Source organism: Pseudophryne corroboree, chromosome 5 (assembly GCF_028390025.1).
Source record: "Pseudophryne corroboree isolate aPseCor3 chromosome 5, aPseCor3.hap2, whole genome shotgun sequence".
Taxonomy (NCBI): Eukaryota; Metazoa; Chordata; class Amphibia; order Anura; family Myobatrachidae; genus Pseudophryne; species Pseudophryne corroboree.
In genome coordinates this window covers 46,867,428-46,887,401 of record NC_086448.1, presented here as the reverse complement: position 1 = coordinate 46,887,401, position 19,974 = coordinate 46,867,428, and the positions used below count along the sequence as shown (strand labels likewise).

At 48.9% G+C, this 19,974-nt stretch overlaps 1 protein-coding gene across 5 annotated transcripts in view; it reads right to left on the bottom strand.

Annotated features, from left to right (window-relative positions):
• The window catches only part of ZFAT (zinc finger and AT-hook domain containing), a 352,244-nt gene that overhangs the window by 28,862 nt on the left and 303,408 nt on the right, over positions 1-19,974 (bottom strand). For all 5 annotated transcript variants that reach the window (XM_063921238.1, XM_063921235.1, XM_063921239.1 and 2 more), the window contains exon 13: positions 16,726-16,844. In XM_063921238.1, the coding sequence (XP_063777308.1) occupies positions 16,726-16,844 (119 nt within the window). The remainder of the gene's footprint in view (positions 1-16,725; positions 16,845-19,974) is intronic.

The following is a 19,974-nucleotide window of genomic DNA, read 5'->3' as shown; positions in this document are numbered from 1 at the left end:
ACCAAAACACAAAACCCGAAAAATTTCAGGCGCTCATCTCTAGGGGAGAGTAACAGGCAGGACAGCAGAGGGGAGTGTAACAGGCAGGACAGCAGAGGGGAGAGTAACAGGCAGGACAGCAGAGGGGAGAGTAACAGGCAGGACAGCAGAGGGGAGAGTAACAGGCAGGACTTCAGAGCAGAGGGGAGTGCAACAGGCAGGACAGCAGAGGGGAGAGTAACAGGCAGGACATCAGAGCAGAGGGGAGAGTAACAGGCAGGACATCAGAGCAGAGGGGAGTGTAACAGGCAGGACAGCAGAGGGGAGTGTAACAGGCAGGACAGCAGAGGGGAGTGTAACAGGCAGGACAGCAGAGGGGAGTGTAACAGGCAGGACAGCAGAGGGGAGTGTAACAGGCAGGACAGCAGAGGGGAGTGTAACAGGCAGGACAGCAGAGGGGAGTGTAACAGGCAGGACAGCAGAGGGGAGTGTAACAGGCAGGACAGCAGAGGGGAGTGTAGCAGACAGGACAGCAGAGGGGAGTGTAACAGGCAGGACAGCAGAGGGTAGTGTAACAGGCAGGACAGCAGAGGGGAGTGTAACAGGCAGGACAGCAGAGGAGAGTGTAACAGGCAGGACAGCAGAGGAGAGTGTAACAGGCAGGACAGCAGAGGGGAGAGTAACAGGCAGGACAGCAGAGGGGAGAGTAACAGGCAGGACAGCAGAGCAGAGGGGAGTGTAACAGGCAGGACAGCAGAGCAGAGGGGAGTGTAACAGGCAGGACAGCAGAGGGGAGTGTAACAGGCAGGACAGCAGAGCAGAGGGGAGTGTAACAGGCAGGACAGCAGAGGGGAGTGTAACAGGCAGGACAGCAGAGGGGAGTGAAACAGGCAGGATAGCAGAGGGGAGTGTAACAGGCAGGACAGCAGAGCAGAGGGGAGTGTAACAGGCAGGACAGCAGAGGGGAGTGTAACAGGCAGGACAGCAGAGGGGAGTGTAACAGGCAGGACAGCAGAGGGGAGTGTAACAGGCAGGACAGCAGTGCAGAGGGGAGTGTAACAGGCAGGACAGCAGAAGGAAGTGTAACAGGCAGGACAGCAGAGGGGAGTGTAACAGGCAGGACAGCAGAGGGGAGTGTAACAGGCAGGACAGCAGAGGGGAGTGTAACAGGCAGGACAGCAGAGGGGAGTGTAACAGGCAGGACAGCAGAAGGGAGTGTAACAGGCAGGACAGCAGAAGGGAGTGTAACAGGCAGGACAGCAGAGGGGAGTGTAACAGGCAGGACAGCAGAGCAGAGGGGAGTGTAACAGGCAGGACAGCAGAGGGAAGTGTAACAGGCAGGACAGCAGAGCAGAGGGGAGTGTAACAGGCAGGACAGCAGAGCAGAGGGGAGTGTAACAGGCAGGACAGCAGAGCAGAGGGGAGTGTAACAGGCAGGACAGCAGAGCAGAGGGGAGTGTAACAGGCAGGACAGCAGAGGGAAGTGTAACAGGCAGGACAGCAGAGGGAAGTGTAACAGGCAGGACAGCAGAGGGAAGTGTAACAGGCAGGACAGCAGAGGGAAGTGTAACAGGCAGGACAGCAGAGGGGAGTGTAACAGGCAGGACAGCAGAGCAGAGGGGAGTGTAACAGGCAGGACAGCAGAGCAGAGGGGAGTGTAACAGGCAGGACAGCAGAGGGAAGTATAACAGGCAGGACAGCAGAGGGGAGTGTAACAGGCAGGACAGCAGAGGGGAGTGTAACAGGCAGGACAGCAGAGCAGAGGGGAGTGTAACAGGCAGGACAGCAGAGCAGAGGGGAGTGTAACAGGCAGGTCAGCAGAGCAGAGGGGAGTGTAACAGGCAGGACAGCAGAGGGAAGTGTAACAGTCAGGACAGCAGAGGGGAGTGTAACAGGCAGGACAGCAAAGCAGAGGGGAGTGTAACAGGCAGGACATCAGAGCAGAGGGGAGTGTAACAGGCAGGACAGCAGAGCAGAGGGGAGTGTAACAGGCAGGACAGCAGAGGGGAGAGTAACAGGCAGGACAGCAGAGGGGAGTGTAACAGGCAGGACAGCAGAGGGGAGTGTAACAGGCAGGACAGCAGAGGGGAATGTTTACGTATATGTAGCACATAATAAAATCCTTCAGTAGTAAAAGTTTCAGATTCCGGGAATGTGCTGGTTACCGGACAGACAGCACATCCATACCTATCCCTGATGGAGAAGGAAAGGCAATAGATTACACGAAAGACAAAGTATTGCTGATGCCCTTTTACTGCGCACATTAATCACAGCTCTTAGACAATGCTTACTAGCCAGGCTTATCTGACAACCTGACAGCCCGTGCATTCATCACAGGGCCCGCAGCCACACTCAGACCTTTCACCGGCTGCCTGGATGGGTTTTTTTTTCTTCTTTTATTGCGAAGATCACAATAATAGCAAACAAAACAAACCTCCAGAAGTGAGAAATGAAGAAGATTACACGCTCATCAGATAGCGACATAATGCAGTACTCCCAAGGGCCAAACAGCCGCTTACACTGGACTTCAATAAATCAGTAAGACACTTACATATTACTGTAGGGCCCTGAGCCTGGGGGTGTTATAATTACCTGGTACCAGTAATGTCTGCAATCTGATCTGCATTTCTCACCTGTGTCCATTACCACGTAACGAGTGGGTGGGTTGTGATGATGCTTGGAAGATTGCGCAGAAAAATCAGTGCAATATATAATTTCCAATCAGAAAACTTTGCTACAGTAACTCTGTATATAAGGAAAGCAAGTGATGGGCAGAGATGTACAGAGAACTCACGGGGGATCTGATGCGGAGTTGGGCACAAATTAGCCGACAAGTACGACCCTCTTACCGCCTAGTCTGTCTGCCATTACCCGGTCTGGTTTCATTGTGGTTTTGTTCCCAAATGTAAAGCGCAACGAATATGCTGACACGATACAACTACTCTGTATTAATAATAATTATTCACAACAAAAAATGATGCAAAGTTAAAAAATGGCTTATTTACGTCCATATGCCGCGGCACCAGTAGCATGTGCGCCAAGTTTATGTCATGCATGCGTCACATACGATAATGCACCTGTTTTTAACAGTTTGCTTTGCTTGCAAAATATGCATTCACCGTTAGGCATCAATAACAAAAAAAAAAATCTCCTCCCATTGCATTACGGATCTCTCATAACAAGGTCCATTTAAGAGGTGCTGCTTCTGCAAACACATTAACCTTTACCGAATATCAAGAGAAACCCGAAAGTCTTCCTGTCATGCCTGCACAGAACAGTACCGTAGTCATTTGGAAAGGGAACAGGCAGCGTTTATGAGAATAGGAGGCAATGTCCTATAAGGAAAAGTTTGCAGGAATACACAATGACATTTAATCTTTTTTTCTTTCTTTATATTAACTCTAATAGTGTTTTTCAATACTTTTTGTGCACAAGGACGCTCTCAATGATTATTTTGTGGAGAATGTTTCTAGACGAAAGACATTTTATGAATATTTAAATATTGTTGAATTGACGGTACTTTCTCGAAAGCTGGCTTCTCTTATATCTGTGTGCATATTGGCCCTCATTCCGAGTTGATCGCTCGCTAGCTACTTTTAGCAGCCGTGCAAACGCATAGTCGCTGCCCACGAGTGTATTTTCCCTATGCAAGTGTGCGAACGGCTTTGCAGCCGAGCTCTGCAAAAACATTTTGTGCCGTTTCTGAGTAGGTCTGGACTTACTCAGCCATTGCGCTCGCATCAGTGTTTTTGGTGCCGGAATTGACGTCAGACACCCGCCCTGCAAACGCTTGGACACGCCTGCGTTTTTCCAAACACTCCCAGAAAAACGGTCAGTTGCCACCCACAAACGCCCTCTTCCTGTCAATCGCCTTGCGATTGCCCATGCAAATGGATTCTTCGTTAAATCCATCGCTCAGCAACGATGCACTTTGTAGTCGTACGACGCACATGCGCAGGAGAGACCTGATCGCTACACTGCAAAAAACGGCAGCGAGCGATCAACTCGGAATGACCCCCATAATTATTATCCTTTATTTATATGGCGCCACAAGGGTTCAACAGCGCCTAACAAAGTACATATACAAGAAATAAGTGACATATACCCCCGGGTTTTAACCGGCTGGGAACTGTGATACTGAGCACAGGATGAAGCCGGGGTTTTCTGTACTTACCATCGTTCACACACGGGTGACGACCTAAGTTATTCCTGGGTCGTCACCCTTCACACCGGATCTGGGTCTACCAGTGACCAGGGTTCTTCTGGCATACAGTGGGCACTTGGAGATAGCATCATCCTCCAAGCACTACTGTGCAGGACTAATTAATTTCTTTTAGGCATGACCTTTCAGATATAAGCCGGACCCGGGTCAGTGCGTGTGCATGGAAAAAAATAAGATTTTATTCACCGGTAAATCTATTTCTCGTAGTCCATAGTGGATGCTGGGACTCCGTAAGGACCATGGGGATTAGCGGCTCCGCAGGAGACTGGGCACAACTAAAGAAAGCTTTAGGACTACCTGGTGTGCACTGGCTCCTCCCACTATGACCCTCCTCCAGACCTCAGTTAGGATACTGTGCCCGGAAGAGCTGACACAATAAGGAAGGATTTTGAATCCCGGGTAAGACTCATACCAGCCACACCAATCACACCGTATAACTCGTGATACTATACCCAGTTAACAGTATGAAATATAACTGAGCCTCTCAACAGATGGCTCAACAATAACCCTTTAGTTAGGCAATAACTATAAACAAGTATTGCAGATAATCCGCACTTGGGATGGGCGCCCAGCATCCACTACGGACTACGAGAAATAGAATTACCGGTGAGTAAAATCTTATTTTCTCTGACGTCCTAAGTGGATGCTGGGACTCCGTAAGGACCATGGGGATTATACCAAAGCTCCCAAACGGGCGGGAGAGTGCGGATGACTCTGCAGCACCGAATGAGAAAACTCTAGGTCCTCCTCAGCCAGGGTATCAAACTTGTAGACTCTTACAAAAATGTTTTAACCCGACCAAGTAACAGCTCGGCAAAGTTGTAAGCTGAGACCCCTCGGGCAGCCGCCCAAGAAGAGCCCACTTTCCTCGTGGAATGGGCTTTTACAGATTTAGGGTGCGGCAGTCCAGCAGCAGAATGTGCAAGTTGAATCGTGCTACAGATCCAGCGAGCAATCGTCTGCTTAGAAGCAGGAGCACCCAGCTTGTTGGGTGCATACAGGAGAAATAGCGAGTCAGTTTTCCTGACTCCAGCTGTCCTGGAAACATATACTTTTCAGGGCCCTGACTACGTCCAGTAACTTGGAATCCTCCAAGTCCCAAGTAGCCGCAGGCACCACAATAGGTTGGTTCACATGAAAAACTGATACCACCTTAGGAAGGAATTGGGAACGAGTCCTCAATTCCGCCTTATCCATATAAAATACCGATAAGGGCTTTTGTATGACAAAGCCGCCAATTCTGATACACGCCTGGCCGACGCCAAGGCCCACAGAATGACCACTTTCCACGTGAGGTATTATAGCTCCACGGATTTAAGTGGCTCAACCCAATGCGACTTCAGGAAATCCAACACCACGTTGAGATCCCACGGTGCCACTGGAGGCACAAACGGGGGCTGACTATGCAGCACTCCCTTAACAAAAGTCTGAACTTCAGGCAGTGAAGCCAGTTCAATTTTGGAAGAAAATGGATAGAGCCGAAATCTGGACCTTAATGGAACCCAATTTTAGGCCCATAGTCACCTCTGACTGTAGGAAGTGCAGAAATCGACCTAGCTGAAATTTCTCCTTTGGGGCCTTCCTGGCCTCACAGAACGCAACCTATTTCCACCATATGCGGTGATAATGGTTTGCGTTCACTTCTTTCCTAGCTATAAATAGCGTAGGGATAACTTCCTCCGGAATTCCCTTTTCCTTCAGGATCCGGCGTTCAACCGCCATGCCGTCAAACGCAGCCGCGGTACGTCTTGGAACAGACAGGCCCCCTGCTGCAGCAGGTCCTGTCTGAGCGGCAGAGGCCATGGGTCCTCTGAGATCATTTCTTGGAGTTCTGGTTACCAAGCTCTTCTTGGCCAACCCGGAACAATGAGTATAGTTCTTACTCCTCTCCTTCTTATTATTCTCATTACCCTGGGTAAGAGAGGCAGAGAAGGGAACACATACACCGACTTGTACACCCACGGTGTTACCAGAGCGTCCACAGCTATCGCCTGAGGGTCCTTGACCTGGCGCAATATCTTTGTAACTTTTAGTTGAGGCGGGACGCCATCATGTCCACCTGTGGCCTTTCCCAACGGTGTACAATCATTTGGAAGACTTCTGGATGAAGTCCCCACTCTCCCGGGTGGAGGTCGTGCCTTCTGAGAAAGTCTGCTTCTCAGTTGTCCACTCCAGGAATGAACACTGCTGACAGTGCTAACACATGATTTTCCGCCCATCGGAGAATCCTTGTGGCTTCTGCCATCGCCATCCTGCTTCTTGTGCCGCCCTGTCGGTTTACATGAGCGACCGCCGTGATGTTGTCTGACTGGATCAGCACCGGCCGGTGTTGAAGCAGGGGTCTAGCCTGACTTAGGGCATTGTAAATGGCCCTTAGTTCCAGATATTTATGTGTAGGGAAGTCTCCTGACTTTTCCATAGCCTTGGAAGTTTCTTCCCTGTGTGACTGCCCCCCAGCCTCGAAGGCTGGCATCCGTGGTCACCAGGACCCAGTCCTGTATGCCGAATCTGTGGCCCCCTAGAAGATGAGCACTCTGCAGCCACCACAACAGCGACACCCTGGCCCTTGGAGACAGGGTTATCTGCCGATGCATCTGAAGATGCGATTCGGACCACTTGTCCAACAGATCCCACTGGAAAATCCTTGCATGGGACCTGGCGAAGGGAATTTCTTCGTAAGAAGCTACCATCTTTCCCAGGGCTCGCGTGCATTAATGCACCGACACCTGTATACGTATTAGGAGGTCTCTGTCTAGAGACGACAATTCCTTGGACTTCTCCTCCGGGAGAAACCCTTTTTATCCTGTTCTGTGTCCAGAACCATACCCAGGAACAGTAGACGCGTCGTAGAAACCAGCTGCGACTTTGGAATATTCAGAATCCAGCCGTGCTGTTGTAGCACTTCCCGAGATAGTGCTACTCCGACGAACAACTGCTCCCTGGACCTCGCCTTTATAAGGAGATCGTCCAAGTACGGGATAATTATTTCGGCCATTACCTTGGTAAATACCTCGGTGCCGGAGACAGACCAACGGCAACGTCTGGAATTGGTAATGACAATCCTGTACCACAATTTTGAGGTACTCCTGGTGAAGAGGGTAAATAGGGACATGCAGGTAAGCATCCTTGATGTCCAGTGATACCATGAAATTCTCCAGGCTTGCAATAATCGCCCTGAGCGATTCCATTTTGAACTTGAACCTTCGTATATAAGTGTTCAAGGCTTTCAATTTTAGAATGGGTCTCACCGAACCGTCTGGTTTCGGTACCACAACATTTTGGAATAGTAACCCCGGCCTTGTTGAAGGAGGGGTACCTTGATTTCACCTGCTGGAAGTACAGCTTGTGAAGTGCCGCCAGTACTACCTTTCTCCGAGGGCAGCAGGCAAGGCTGATGTGAGGTAACGGCGAGGGGGAGTCGCCTCGAACTCCAGCCTGTATCTCTGTGATACTATTTGCAGAACCTAGGGATCCACCTGTGGGCAAGCCCACTGGTCCCTGAAGTTTCCGAGACGCGCCCCTACCGCACCTGTCTCCACCTGTGGAGCCCCAGCGTCATGCGGTGGACTCAGAGGAAGCGGGGGAAGATTTTTGATCCTGGGAACTGGCTGCTGGTGCAGCTTTTTCCTTCTTCCCTTGTCTCTGTGCAGAAAGGAAGCGCCTTTGACCCGCTTGCTTTTCTGAAGCCGAAAGGACTGTACCTGAAAATACGGTGCTTTCTTAGGCTGTGAGGAAACCTGAGGTAAAAAATTTTCTTCCCAGCTGTTGCTGTGGATACGAGGTCCCAGAGACCATCCCCAAACAATTCCTCACCCTTATAAGGCAGAATCTCCATGTGCCTTTTACAGGCAGCATCACCTGTCCACTGCCGGGTTTCTAATACCCTCCTGGCAGAATGGACATTGCATTAATTCTGGATGCCAGCCGGCAAATATCCCTCTGTGCATCCTTTATATATAAGACGACGTCTTTAATATGCTCTATGTTAGCAAAATATTATCCCTGTCTTAGAGTATTAATATTATCTGACAGGGTATCAGACCACGCTGCAGCAGCACTATTTATGCTGAGGCAATTGCAGGTCTCAGTATATAACCTGAGTGTGTGTATACAGACTTCAGGATAGCCTCCTGCTTTTTATCAGCAGGCTCCTTCAAGGTGGCCGTATCCTAAGACGGCAGTGCCACCTTTTTTGACAAACGTGTGAGCGCCTTATCCACCCTAAGGGATATCTCCCAACGTGACCTATCCTCTGACGGGAAAGGGTACGCCATCAGTAACTTTTTAGAAATTACCAGTTTCTTATCGGGGGAACCCACGCTTCTTTACACACTTCATTCATTCATCTGATGGGGGAACAAAACACTGGCTGCTTTTTCTCCCCAAAAATAAAACCCCTTTTATGTGGTACTTGGGTTCATGTCAGAAATGCGTAACACATTTTTCATTGCCGAGATCATGTAACGGATGTTCCTAGTGGATTGTGTATATGTCTCAACCTCGTCGACACTGGAGTCAGACTCCGTGTCGACATCTGTGTCTGCCATCTGAGGTAACGGGCGTTTTTTGAGCCCCTGATGGCCTTTGAGACGCCTGGGCAGGCGCGGGCTAAGAAGCCGGCTGTCCCACAGCTGTTACGTCATCCAGCCTTTTATGTAAGGAGTTGACATTGTCGGTTAATACCTTCCACCTATCCATCCACTCTGGTGTCGGCCCCACAGGGGGCGACATTTCATTTATCGGCCTCTGCTCCGCCTCCACGTAACCTTCCTCATCCAACATGTCGACACAGCCGTACCGACACACCGCACACACACAGGGAATGCTCTGACTGAGGACAGGACCCCACAAACTCCTTTGGGGAGACAGAGAGAGAGTATGCCAGCACACACCAGAGCGCTATATAATGCAGGGATTAACACTATAACTGAGCTGCTTGTATACATATATTGCGCCTAAATTTAGTGCCCCCCCCTCTCTTTTTAACCCTTTGAGCCTGAAAACTACAGGGGAGAGCCTGGGGAGCTGTCTTCCAGCTGCACTGTGAAGAAAAAATGGCGCCAGTGTGCTGAGGGAGAAGCCCCGCCCCTTTTTCGGCTGACTTTTCTCCCGCTTTTTTATGGATTCTGGCAGGGGTAATTTATCACATATATAGCCCTGGGACTATATATTGTGATGATTTGCCAGCCAAGGTGTCTTATATTGCTCTCAGGGCGCCCCCCCAGCGCCCTGCACCCATCAGTGACCGGAGTGTGAGGTGTACATGAGGAGCAATGGCGCACAGCTGCAGTGCTGTGCGCTACCTTGGTGAAGACCGAAGTCTTCTGCCGCCGATTTTCCGGACTCTTCATGCTTCTGGCTCTGTAAGGGGGACGGCGGCGCGGCTCCGGGAACGAACACCAAGGTCGGGTCCTGCGGTCGATCCCTCTGGAGCTAATGGTGTCCAGTAGCCTAAGAAGCCCAAACTACCACCTATTAGGTAGGTTCGCTTCTTCTCCCCTTAGTCCCTCGCTGCAGTGAGTCTGTTGCCAGCAGATCTCACTGTAAAATAAAAAACCTAAATATACTTTCTTTCTAGGAGCTCAGGAGAGCCCCTAGTGTGCATCCAGCTCAGCCGGGCACAAGAATCTAACTGAGGTCTGGAGGAGGGTCTTAGTGGGAGGAGCCAGTGCACACCAGGTAGTCCTAAAGCTTTCTTTAGTTGTGCCCAGTCTCCTGCGGAGCCGCTAATCCCCATGGTCCTTACGGAGTCCCAGCATCCACTTAGGACGTCAGAGAAATAAGATTTTACTTACCGGTAAATCTATTTCTCGTAGTCCGTAGTGGATGCTGGGGACTCCGTAAGGACCATGGGGTATAGACGGGCTCCGCAGGAAACAGGGCACTTTAAGAAAGAATTAGGAATACTGGTGTGCACTGGCTCCTCCCTCTATGTCCCTCCTCCAGACCTCAGTTAAGGAAACTGTGCACGGAAGAGCTGACAGTCCAAGGAAAGGATTATGGAATCCAGGGTAAGACTTATACCAGCCACACCAATCACACCGTATAACTCGTGATAAACTTACCCAGTTAACAGTATGAACAACAATAGAGCATCAGAACAACCCTGATGCAACTATAACATAACCCTTAGGTAAGCAATAACTATATACAAGCATTGCAGAAGAAGTCCGCACTTGGGACGGCCACCCAGCATCCACTACGGACTACGAGAAAAAAGATTTACCGGTAAGTAAAATCTTATTTTCTCTAACGTCCTAGTGGATGCTGGGGACTCCGTAAGGACCATGGGGATTATACCAAAGCTCCCAAACGGGCGGGAGAGTGCAGATGACTCTGCAGCACCGAATGAGCAGACACAAGGTCCTCCTCAGCCAGGGTATCAAACTTGCAGAACTTTGCAAAAGTGTTTGAACCTGACCAAGTAGCCGCTCGGCAAAGCTGTAATGCCGAGACCCCTCGGGCAGCCGCCCAAGAAGAGCCCACCTTCCTTGTGGAGTGGGCTTTCACTGATTTTGGAAGCGGCAATCCAACCGCAGAATGAGCCTGCTGAATCGTGTTACAGATCCAGCGAACAATAGTTTGCTTTGAAGCAGGAGCACCCAGCTTGGTGGATGCATACAGGACAAACAGCGACTCAGTTTTCCTGACTCTAGCCATTCTGGCTACATAAATCTTCAAAGCCCTGACTACATCTAGTAACTCGGAATCCTCCAAGTCACGAGTAGCCACAGGCACCACAATAGGTTGGTTCATATGAAAAGATGACACCACTTTTGGCAGAAATTGCGGACGAGTCCGCAATTCTGCCCTGTCCATATGGAAAACCAGATAGGGGCTTTTATGTGAGAAAGCAGCCAATTCTGACACACGCCTAGCCGAAGCCAAGGCTAATAGCATGACCACCTTCCACGTGAGATATTTTAACTCCACGGTTTTAAGTGGCTCAAACCAGTGTGATTTCAGGAAACTCAACATCACGTTAAGATCCCAAGGTGCCACTGGAGGCACAAACGGGGGCTGAATATGCAGCACTCCCTTTACAAACGTCTGAACTTCAGGAAGAGAAGCCAGTTCTTTTTGAAAGAAAATGGATAGGGCCGAAATCTGGACCTTAATGGACCCCAATTTTAGGCCCAAAGTCACTCCCGACTGTAGGAAGTGAAGGAAACGGCCCAGCTGGAATTTCTCTGTAGGGGCATTCCTGGCCTCACACCAAGCAACATATTTTCGCCATATACGGTGATAATGTTTAGCCGTCACGTCCTTCCTAGCCTTTATTAACGTAGGAATAATCTCATCCGGAATGCCTTTTTCTGCAAGGATCCGGCGTTCAACCGCCATGCCGTCAAACGCAGCCGCGGTAAGTCTTGGAACAGACAGGGCCCCTGTTGCAACAGATCCTGTCTGAGAGGCAGAGGCCATGGGTCCTCTGTGAGCATTTCTTGCAGTTCCGGATACCAAGTCCTTCTTGGCCAATCCGGAACAATGAGTATTGTTCTCACTCCTCTTTTTCTTACGATTCTCAGCACCTTGGGTATGAGAGGAAGAGGAGGAAACACATAAACCGACTGGAACACCCACGGTGTCACTAGTGCATCCACAGCTATCGCCTGAGGGTCTCTTAACCTGGCGCAATACATTTGTAGCTTTTTGTTGAGGCGGGATGCCATCATGTCCACCTGTGGCAGTTCCCAACGACTTGTAATCTGTGTGAAGACTTCTTGATGAAGTCGCCACTCTCCCGGGTGGAGGTCGTGCCTGCTGAGGAAGTCTGCTTCCCAGTTGTCCACTCCCGGAATGAACACTGCTGACAGTGCTTTTACGTGATGCTCCGCCCAGCGAAGAATTCTGGTGGCTTCTGCCATCGCCACCCTGCTCCTTGTGCCGCCTTGGCGGTTTACATGAGCCACTGCGGTGATGTTGTCTGACTGAATCAGCACCCGTTGGTTGCGAAGCAGAGGCTCCGCTTGACTTAGGGCGTTGTATATGGCCCTTAGTTCCAGGATATTGATGTGCAGACAAGTCTCCTGACTTGACCACAGACCCCGGAAATTTCTTCCCTGAGTGACTGCCCCCCACCCTCGGAGGCTTGCATCTGTGGTCACCAGGACCCAGTCCTGAATGCCGAACCTGCGACCCTCGAGAAGGTGAGCACTCTGCAGCCAACACAGAAGAGACACCCTGGCCCTGGGGGATAGGGTGAACAGCCGCTGCATCTGAAGATGCGATCCGGACCACTTGTCCAACAGATCCCACTGAAAGATCCTCGCATGGAACCTGCCGAAGGGAATGGCTTCGTATGACGCCACCATCTTTCCCAGGACTCGCGTGCATTGATGCACCGACACCTGTTTTGGTTTTAAGAGGTCTCTGACCAGAGTCACGAGCTCCTGAGCCTTCTCCACCGGGAGAAAAACCTTCTTCTGGTCTGTGTCCAGAATCATGCCCAGGAAGGGCAGACACGTCGTAGGAATCAGCTGCGACTTTGGAATATTCAGAATCCAGCCGTGCTGTTGCAACACTTCCCGAGAGTGTGCTACGCTGATCAGCAACTGCTCTCTGGACCTCGCCTTTATGAGGAGATCGTCCAAGTATGGGATAATTGTGACTCCTTGCTTTCGCAGAAGCACCATCATTTCTGCCATTACCTTGGTAAATATTCTCGGTGCCGTGGACAGACCAAACGGCAACGTCTGGAATTGGTAATGACAGTCCTGTACCACAAATCTGAGGTACTCCTGATGAGGTGGATAAATGGGGACATGCAGGTAAGCATCCTTTATGTCCAGAGACACCATAAAATCCCCCTTTTCCAGGCTTGCAATGACCGCTCTGAGCGATTCCATCTTGAACTTGAACCTTTTCAGGTAAATGTTCAGGGATTTTAAATTCAATATGGGTCTGACCGAACCGTCCGGTTTCGGTACCACAAACATTGTGGAATAGTAACCCCTTCCCTGTTGAAGGAGGGGAACCTTTACCACCACCTGCTTAGATATAATTTGTGAATTGCCGCTAACACTATTTCCCTCTCTATGGGGGAAGCTGGCAGGGCCGATTTGAGGTAACGGTGAGGGGGCATCACTTCGAATTCCAGCTTGTATCCCTGAGATACAATCTGTATAGCCCAGGGATCCACCCGTGAGCGAACCCACTGGTGGCTGAAATTTCGGAGACGTGCCCCCACCGATCCTGGCTCCACCTGTGGAGCCCCAGCGTCATGCGGTGGATTTAGTGGAAGCCGGGGAGGACTTCTGTTCCTGGGAACTAGCTGTATTGTGCAGCTTCTTTCCTCTACCGCTGCCTCTGGCAAGAAAGGACGCACCTCGGACTTTCTTGCCTCTGTGATTGAAAGGACTGCATTTGGTAATATGGTGCTTTCTTAGGTTGTGAGGGAATATATGGCAAAAAATTTGACTTCCCAGCCGTAGCTGTGGAAACTAGGTCCGAGAGACCGTCCCCAAACAATTCCTCACCCTTATAAGGTAAAACCTCCATGTGCCTTTTTGAGTCGGCATCACCTGTCCATTGCCGAGTCCACAGGACCCTTCTGGCAGAAATCGACATTGCATTAATTCTAGAGCCCAGTAGGCTAATGTCTCTCTGGGCATCTCTCATATATAGGACAGCGTCTTTTATATGCCCCAGGGTCAGTAATATAGTATCCTTGTCCAAGGTATCAAGTTCCTCAGATAAAGTATCTGTCCATGCTGCTACAGCACTACACATCCAGGCCGACGCAATTGCCGGCCTTAGTATGGTACCTGAATGTGTATAAACGGACTTCAGGATACCTTCCTGCTTTCTATCCGCAGGATCTTTTACGGTGGCCGTATCTTGTGACGGCAGGGCTACCTTCTTAGATAAGCGTGTCAAAGCTTTGTCTACCCTAGGGGAGGATTCCCAGCGTAACCTGTCCGCTGGCGGGAAAGGATACGCCATAAGCAACCGTTTGGAAATCTGCATTTTTCTATCTGGAGATTCCCAAGCTTTTTCACATAACTCATTTAACTCATGTGAAGGGGGAAAGGTCACCTCATGCCTTTTTTCCCCAAACATATAAACCCTCTTGTCAGGGACTGGGTTTTCCTCTGAGATGTGCAATACATCCTTCATTGCTATAATCATGTAGCGGATGGCTCTAGCCATTTTAGGCTGCAACTTTGCATCATCGCCATCGACACTGGAGTCAGAATCCGTGTCGATATCTGTGTCAACAATTTGGGATAGTGGGCGCTTCGGAGACCCTGACGGCCTCTGCGCTGTAGGATCAGGCATGGGTTGAGACCCTGACAGTCCCAAGGCTTCAGCTTTATCCAACCTTTTATGCAAGGAAGTAACATTATCATTTAAAACCTTCCACATATCCATCCGATCGGGCGTCGGCGGCGATCCCACATTCATTTGTACCTGCTCTGCTTCCACATAGCCTTCCTCGTCAAACATGCTGACACAAGCGTACCGACACACCACACACACAGGGGATGCACAGGCCTTTTGTAGAGACAGAGAGAGAGTATGCCAGCACACACCCCAGCGCTATATGACCCAGGAATTACACAGTAACTTAGTGTTTACCCAGTAGCTGCTGTATATACTGGTTTTGCGCTAAATTTATGTGCCCCCCCTCTCTTTTTACCCTCTTTCTACCGTGAATCTGCAGGGGAGAGCCTGGGGAGCTTCCTCTCAGCGGAGCTGTGGAGAGAAAATGGCGCTGGTGAGTGCTGAGGAAGAAGCCCCGCCCCCTCAGCGGCGGGCTTCTGTCCCGCGATTTTGTGTAAAATAATGGCGGGGGCTCATGCACATATACAGTGCCCAACTGTATATATGCCACTTTGCCAAGAGGTCTCTAATTGCTGCCCAGGGCGCATCCCCCTGCGCCCTACAGTGACCGGAGTGTGTGGGTTTAATGTAGGAGCAATGGCGCACAGCTGCAGTGCTGTGCGCTACCTCATATGAAGACTGGAGTCTTCTGCCGCCGCTTTTGACGTCTTCTTGCTTCTCACGCCGGCTTCTGGCTTTGCGAGGGGGACGGCGGCGCGGCTCTGGGATCGGACGACCAAGTGATCCTGTGTTCGATCCCTCTGGAGCTAATGGTGTCCAGTAGCCTAAGTAGCATGACCTATCCACAGTGAGTAGGGCTGCTTCTCTCTCCTCAGTCCCACGTAGCAGAGAGTCTGTTGCCAGCAGATCTCTCTGAAAATAAAAAAATCCTAACAAAATACTTTCTATTCAGCAAGCTCAGGAGAGCTCACTAAGGTGCACCCAGCTCGTCCGGGCACAGATTCAAACTGAGGTCTGGAGGAGGGACATAGAGGGAGGAGCCAGTGCACACCAGTATTCCTAATTCTTTCTTAAAGTGCCCTGTCTCCTGCGGAGCCCGTCTATTCCCCATGGTCCTTACGGAGTCCTCAGCATCCACTAGGACGTTAGAGAAAATAAGAGAGGTTTTGGCTTATGCCTGAAAGGAGTATTACAGTACAAGGCAATGCAGGACAAGAACGTGGTTCATAAAAATTGGTTCATCAGCGGTGACAGCACTCAAATAAGTATCAGGGTGGCAGAAACTGAGGGTGAGGTGCCATTGGAAGGAGTATGGAGTACATGACGGTCTAAGTAAGGTAAGACAATGCATATGAGGGAAGAGGGCCCTGCTCGTGAGAGCTTATATTCTAAGGGGAGGGGCAGGCAGCCAGGGGTGACACAGATGGGGTAGACCGTTAGCGTGAGGCAGTGGGTAAGTATGATGTATCATGAGTATTTGGGGCAGTATGGACGGTGTAATGGTTAGCATTACTGCCTCACAGCACTGAGGTCATGGGTTCAATTCCCACCATGGCCCAAACTGTGTGGAGTTTGTATATTCTCCCCGTACTTGCGTGGGTTTCCTCCAGGTACTCCGGTTTCCTCCCACAATCCAAAAAATATACAGGTAGGTTAATTGTATCTCAACAAAATTAACCCTAGCACGAATGTGTGTGTGTACATGTGGTAGGGAATATAGATTGTAAGCTCCACTGGGGCAGGGACTGATGTTAATGGTCATATATTCTCTGTAAAGCGCTATATAAATAACTGGTAGTAATAATAATAATAATGAATGAGAGCTGGTTGGCTTTGATGAAGAAGTGGGTCTTGAGATCATATGGGCTTCTGCTAATTACCATTTAGGGGGAGGCCCTTCTTGGTTGCGCAAAAAGGTCAGAGGATGCAGACACACGATCTTCAGTAGTATACGCATGTGCAGAACTTAACAACTGGACCTGTCCTAACCGTTAACCAAACTGCCTAGTGTGCGCATCTCATTACAGTAGGCTGTCACGCCAAGTCCTTGCCTCTATGAGACCCTATCCCTACAACAAAGGACGTTTGCAGATCAGATTACCTAGATCTTGTCTCTTTAATTGAGTGGCCCTTAAGCACTGTGATCTGTAATAAGTTGGACCACAGATGAACAAGAAAGCAGGACAGGCTGAAACTTTTCCGTGCAGATAATATTGCCAGCTGTGCCCGGCTCTTACCTCCCACCGCGTCTCTTTGTCGCTCTCCACCATTTTAAGATTATGCTTATTCTTCAGATGTCTGTTGAATTCCCATTTCGTTCCATACACGAAACTGCATACAGGGCACTTAATGCCTCCTAAACACCGGTGCGGAGAAATGAAAAGAACATTGTGTATTATAATATAATGAATTCCACTCAAAGAGCACAGAAAAACAGAGCATTACAATACGGTATAATACGTTACATTAAAAGAAAAAAATGAGTATATTTAAAAATCAGTAATTGTAACAACGATCTCTACAATGATGGAACATAAGAATATCCAACATCTATATAAAATGTAAGCGTCTAGTATGCGGTCCGCACAATACGGCAAATTAGCATTTTAACTACTGTTTATTTAAAAATTAATTACATTTTCAATAGCTTTCCAAATAAATTGTACAACGGTGGGATGTGAAAGGCTTGTTGGCATTCACCCACGAAAACACTTGTATTGAATGTGTGGGGGACGTGATTGCCAAAACCGTTTCAAAGCAATGAATGCCGCCACTGTGATGTTCACAAGACATGCTGTCGCTGTTTGCGGCGATTTAAATGTAGACATGCTGTAACACTATTGTGCGGCGAGCTTATATCTTCACTCTTACACCCGGGAGCGGACTTTGTCGCTCATTAACGGAACAAGAGGTTATCTGTTTGTATGATAGAGGAGGGGCGTCCTATTTCATATCTGTGATTTTACACATCAGGTCACAAATGTCATGTACAGTAGGTCGCACAGAGTCCTAAAGCGTGATCAATCCCCAGGATGAAAATAGTCTACAACAGATTTTATTTTATACTAAAAAAAAAGAAAAGAAAAAAAAGAAGTACAGATATAAAAGACTTAGGGGCCAATTCAATTAGGCGCGAATTGCCGTTTTCTCCATAAATTGGCATTGCAAATTAATTTTGCAATCCAATGAGAAACCCGCCCTGAACTAGTCAGAGTAATCCCGCATTTTTCTGTTTGCTCCTCCTTGAGCTATACAGGGAAAATCTTTATGTGCAGAACCCCATGAACCCCGCCCACAGTAGTTAGGGGAACATTTACTAAGCAGTGATAAGAGCAGAGTAGTGAGCCAGTGGAGAAGTTGCCCATGGCAACCAATCAGCAGCTCTGTATCATTTTATAGTATGCAAATTATAGATGTTACTTCAGTGCTGATTGGTTGCCATGGGCAACTTCTCCACTGGCTCACTTCTCCGCTCTCATCACTGCTTAGTAAATGTCCCCGAGTCCAAAAATCAGAAGTTATTTTTTTTTTTAAATGGCCATAAAAGTACCCCAATATCAACTATTTTGTTGCTTTCTGCACCCCAAATTAGTATTTTTTTTTATAATTGCATTTCATGATTTTAATTTTTTATTAAAGTCACCTCAAAGTACCCTAGAAGCATATATTTTTTCCTACTTTTTTTTGCATTTTCCGTATGAAGGTTAATGAAAAAAATTAGTTTTTTTTATTTTTGTAATTTTTTTTTTTAAATGCACAAAACCAATTTATCACTGTTTAAAAACCTCCAGTACTTTCCTTACGCGCACTAACAGCGATCTGCATGATTCTGCAAACAAAATTATAACTGGTTTTAGGGGTCCAGGAAGGTCACTCCACCTCTCTCACATCGCATGTGGCAGACCATTCGCTACCCCCCTCGGCGAGTACCGCAAATAGGTATTTCTAATTGGTTTGGAGATTTCTCGGGAGTGTATTGTATGTCTCCGTGCGAATTCTGTGGGTTTCACAAAATAAACATGCATTCGGCAACCAACACCTAATAGGACTGACCCCTTATGGTCTAATACTGTGATAGACGCAACGTCATTGTTGTACGCTGTGGAACGATTTGCGCCGCAGTGCACGTATTATTCGCACTGTGCGTGTGCCATGAGAATCTTGCGTTCGCAGTGCGGATTTAATCGCAAAGTTAATGAAAATCAGGGAGCGTTTGTGGGAGGTGAGAGGGGAGTGGCAATTCAAACGCACGCACTTCATGCCCGTTCCCGGGCGTGCCACAGTTGGGTCTCCAATCCTGTACACGGCAAACATGGCTCCGACGCCTTACTTCCGACGGTCATGCTGATCGACTATAGTTACTTAGAAGGTTGATTATAGACTAATGTAGGTACGATGGTTGTGTGGGCATCTTACTACACATCCCGGAGGCAGCAACATTTGCATATTGTCGCACAGCCAATGCGTACTGAATTGCTGCATACTAATCATTTAATTTAAAAAAAAGTGAGGAAAACAAAATGCGAGCAGAAAGAAAAAGATTGGATTGTTTACAGTGCACTAGGTACTTAGTACTAGCGATTTGGCGCAGCTAAATTGCAAAGTCTGTGGCGAGGTAAACTGGGCTATATGGTGCAATTTGAGGAAAAGGTGGATTGGACTCATCTGTATATCTGTAAAAGGAGGTGGTGGCAGTGAAATAATAATGGTGACCGTCCGTGTGCCTGTCCTGGCTAAAGACGGATACACACTGGAGATTAATCGTATGACATATCGCTCCGGCGTGGCTGTGAACGATATATCGGGCCAGCATCACACACTCCGGCGGGTCGTTATCTAGGTCCTCCTGACTAGCGTGCTGCATGCCAAACGGGACAACCCAGGGAATGACGGCATGCATTTTAAGTGTGGCAGGCAGCGATACCGTGCACCATCGTCCACTGCGATGTATTGTGCCGTCAGTGAGTACCCGGTATCCGGACTCTGGGTCGACATCACTTAGGTCGACAGTGAATAGGTCGACACTACAAATACTTTACGACTCATGTGGACTACGATTGGGAACGGTAGGTAACCTGTGCCGAGTGTGGCGGCAGTGGAGCGAGGCACCGTGCCAGAAGCATGGCGAGCCATGCGAGGTACAGATGGAGCCACGGTCATCTAGGCTTCTCTGCTGCACCTAGATGCACCAAGTTTTATTAGCATATGCCTTTCATCTATTGTTCTCAGCTGCAATACAATACAGAGAACAATACAGCAGGGGGTTAATGCCGACTGTCCTGGCTCAGTTAATCCTATTAAAGGCCAAGATGAAGAGGCTCCATCTGTAATTAATTGGGGTTCCCGGTCACTTTACCAAGAAAACGACAAAAAAAACTACGAAAAACCCATGTCAACCTTTTTTCATGTCGACCCAATGGCCGCATCAACCTATTTCTAGTGTCGACCTAGCCACTGTTGACCAATAGGTGTTGACCTAGACACTG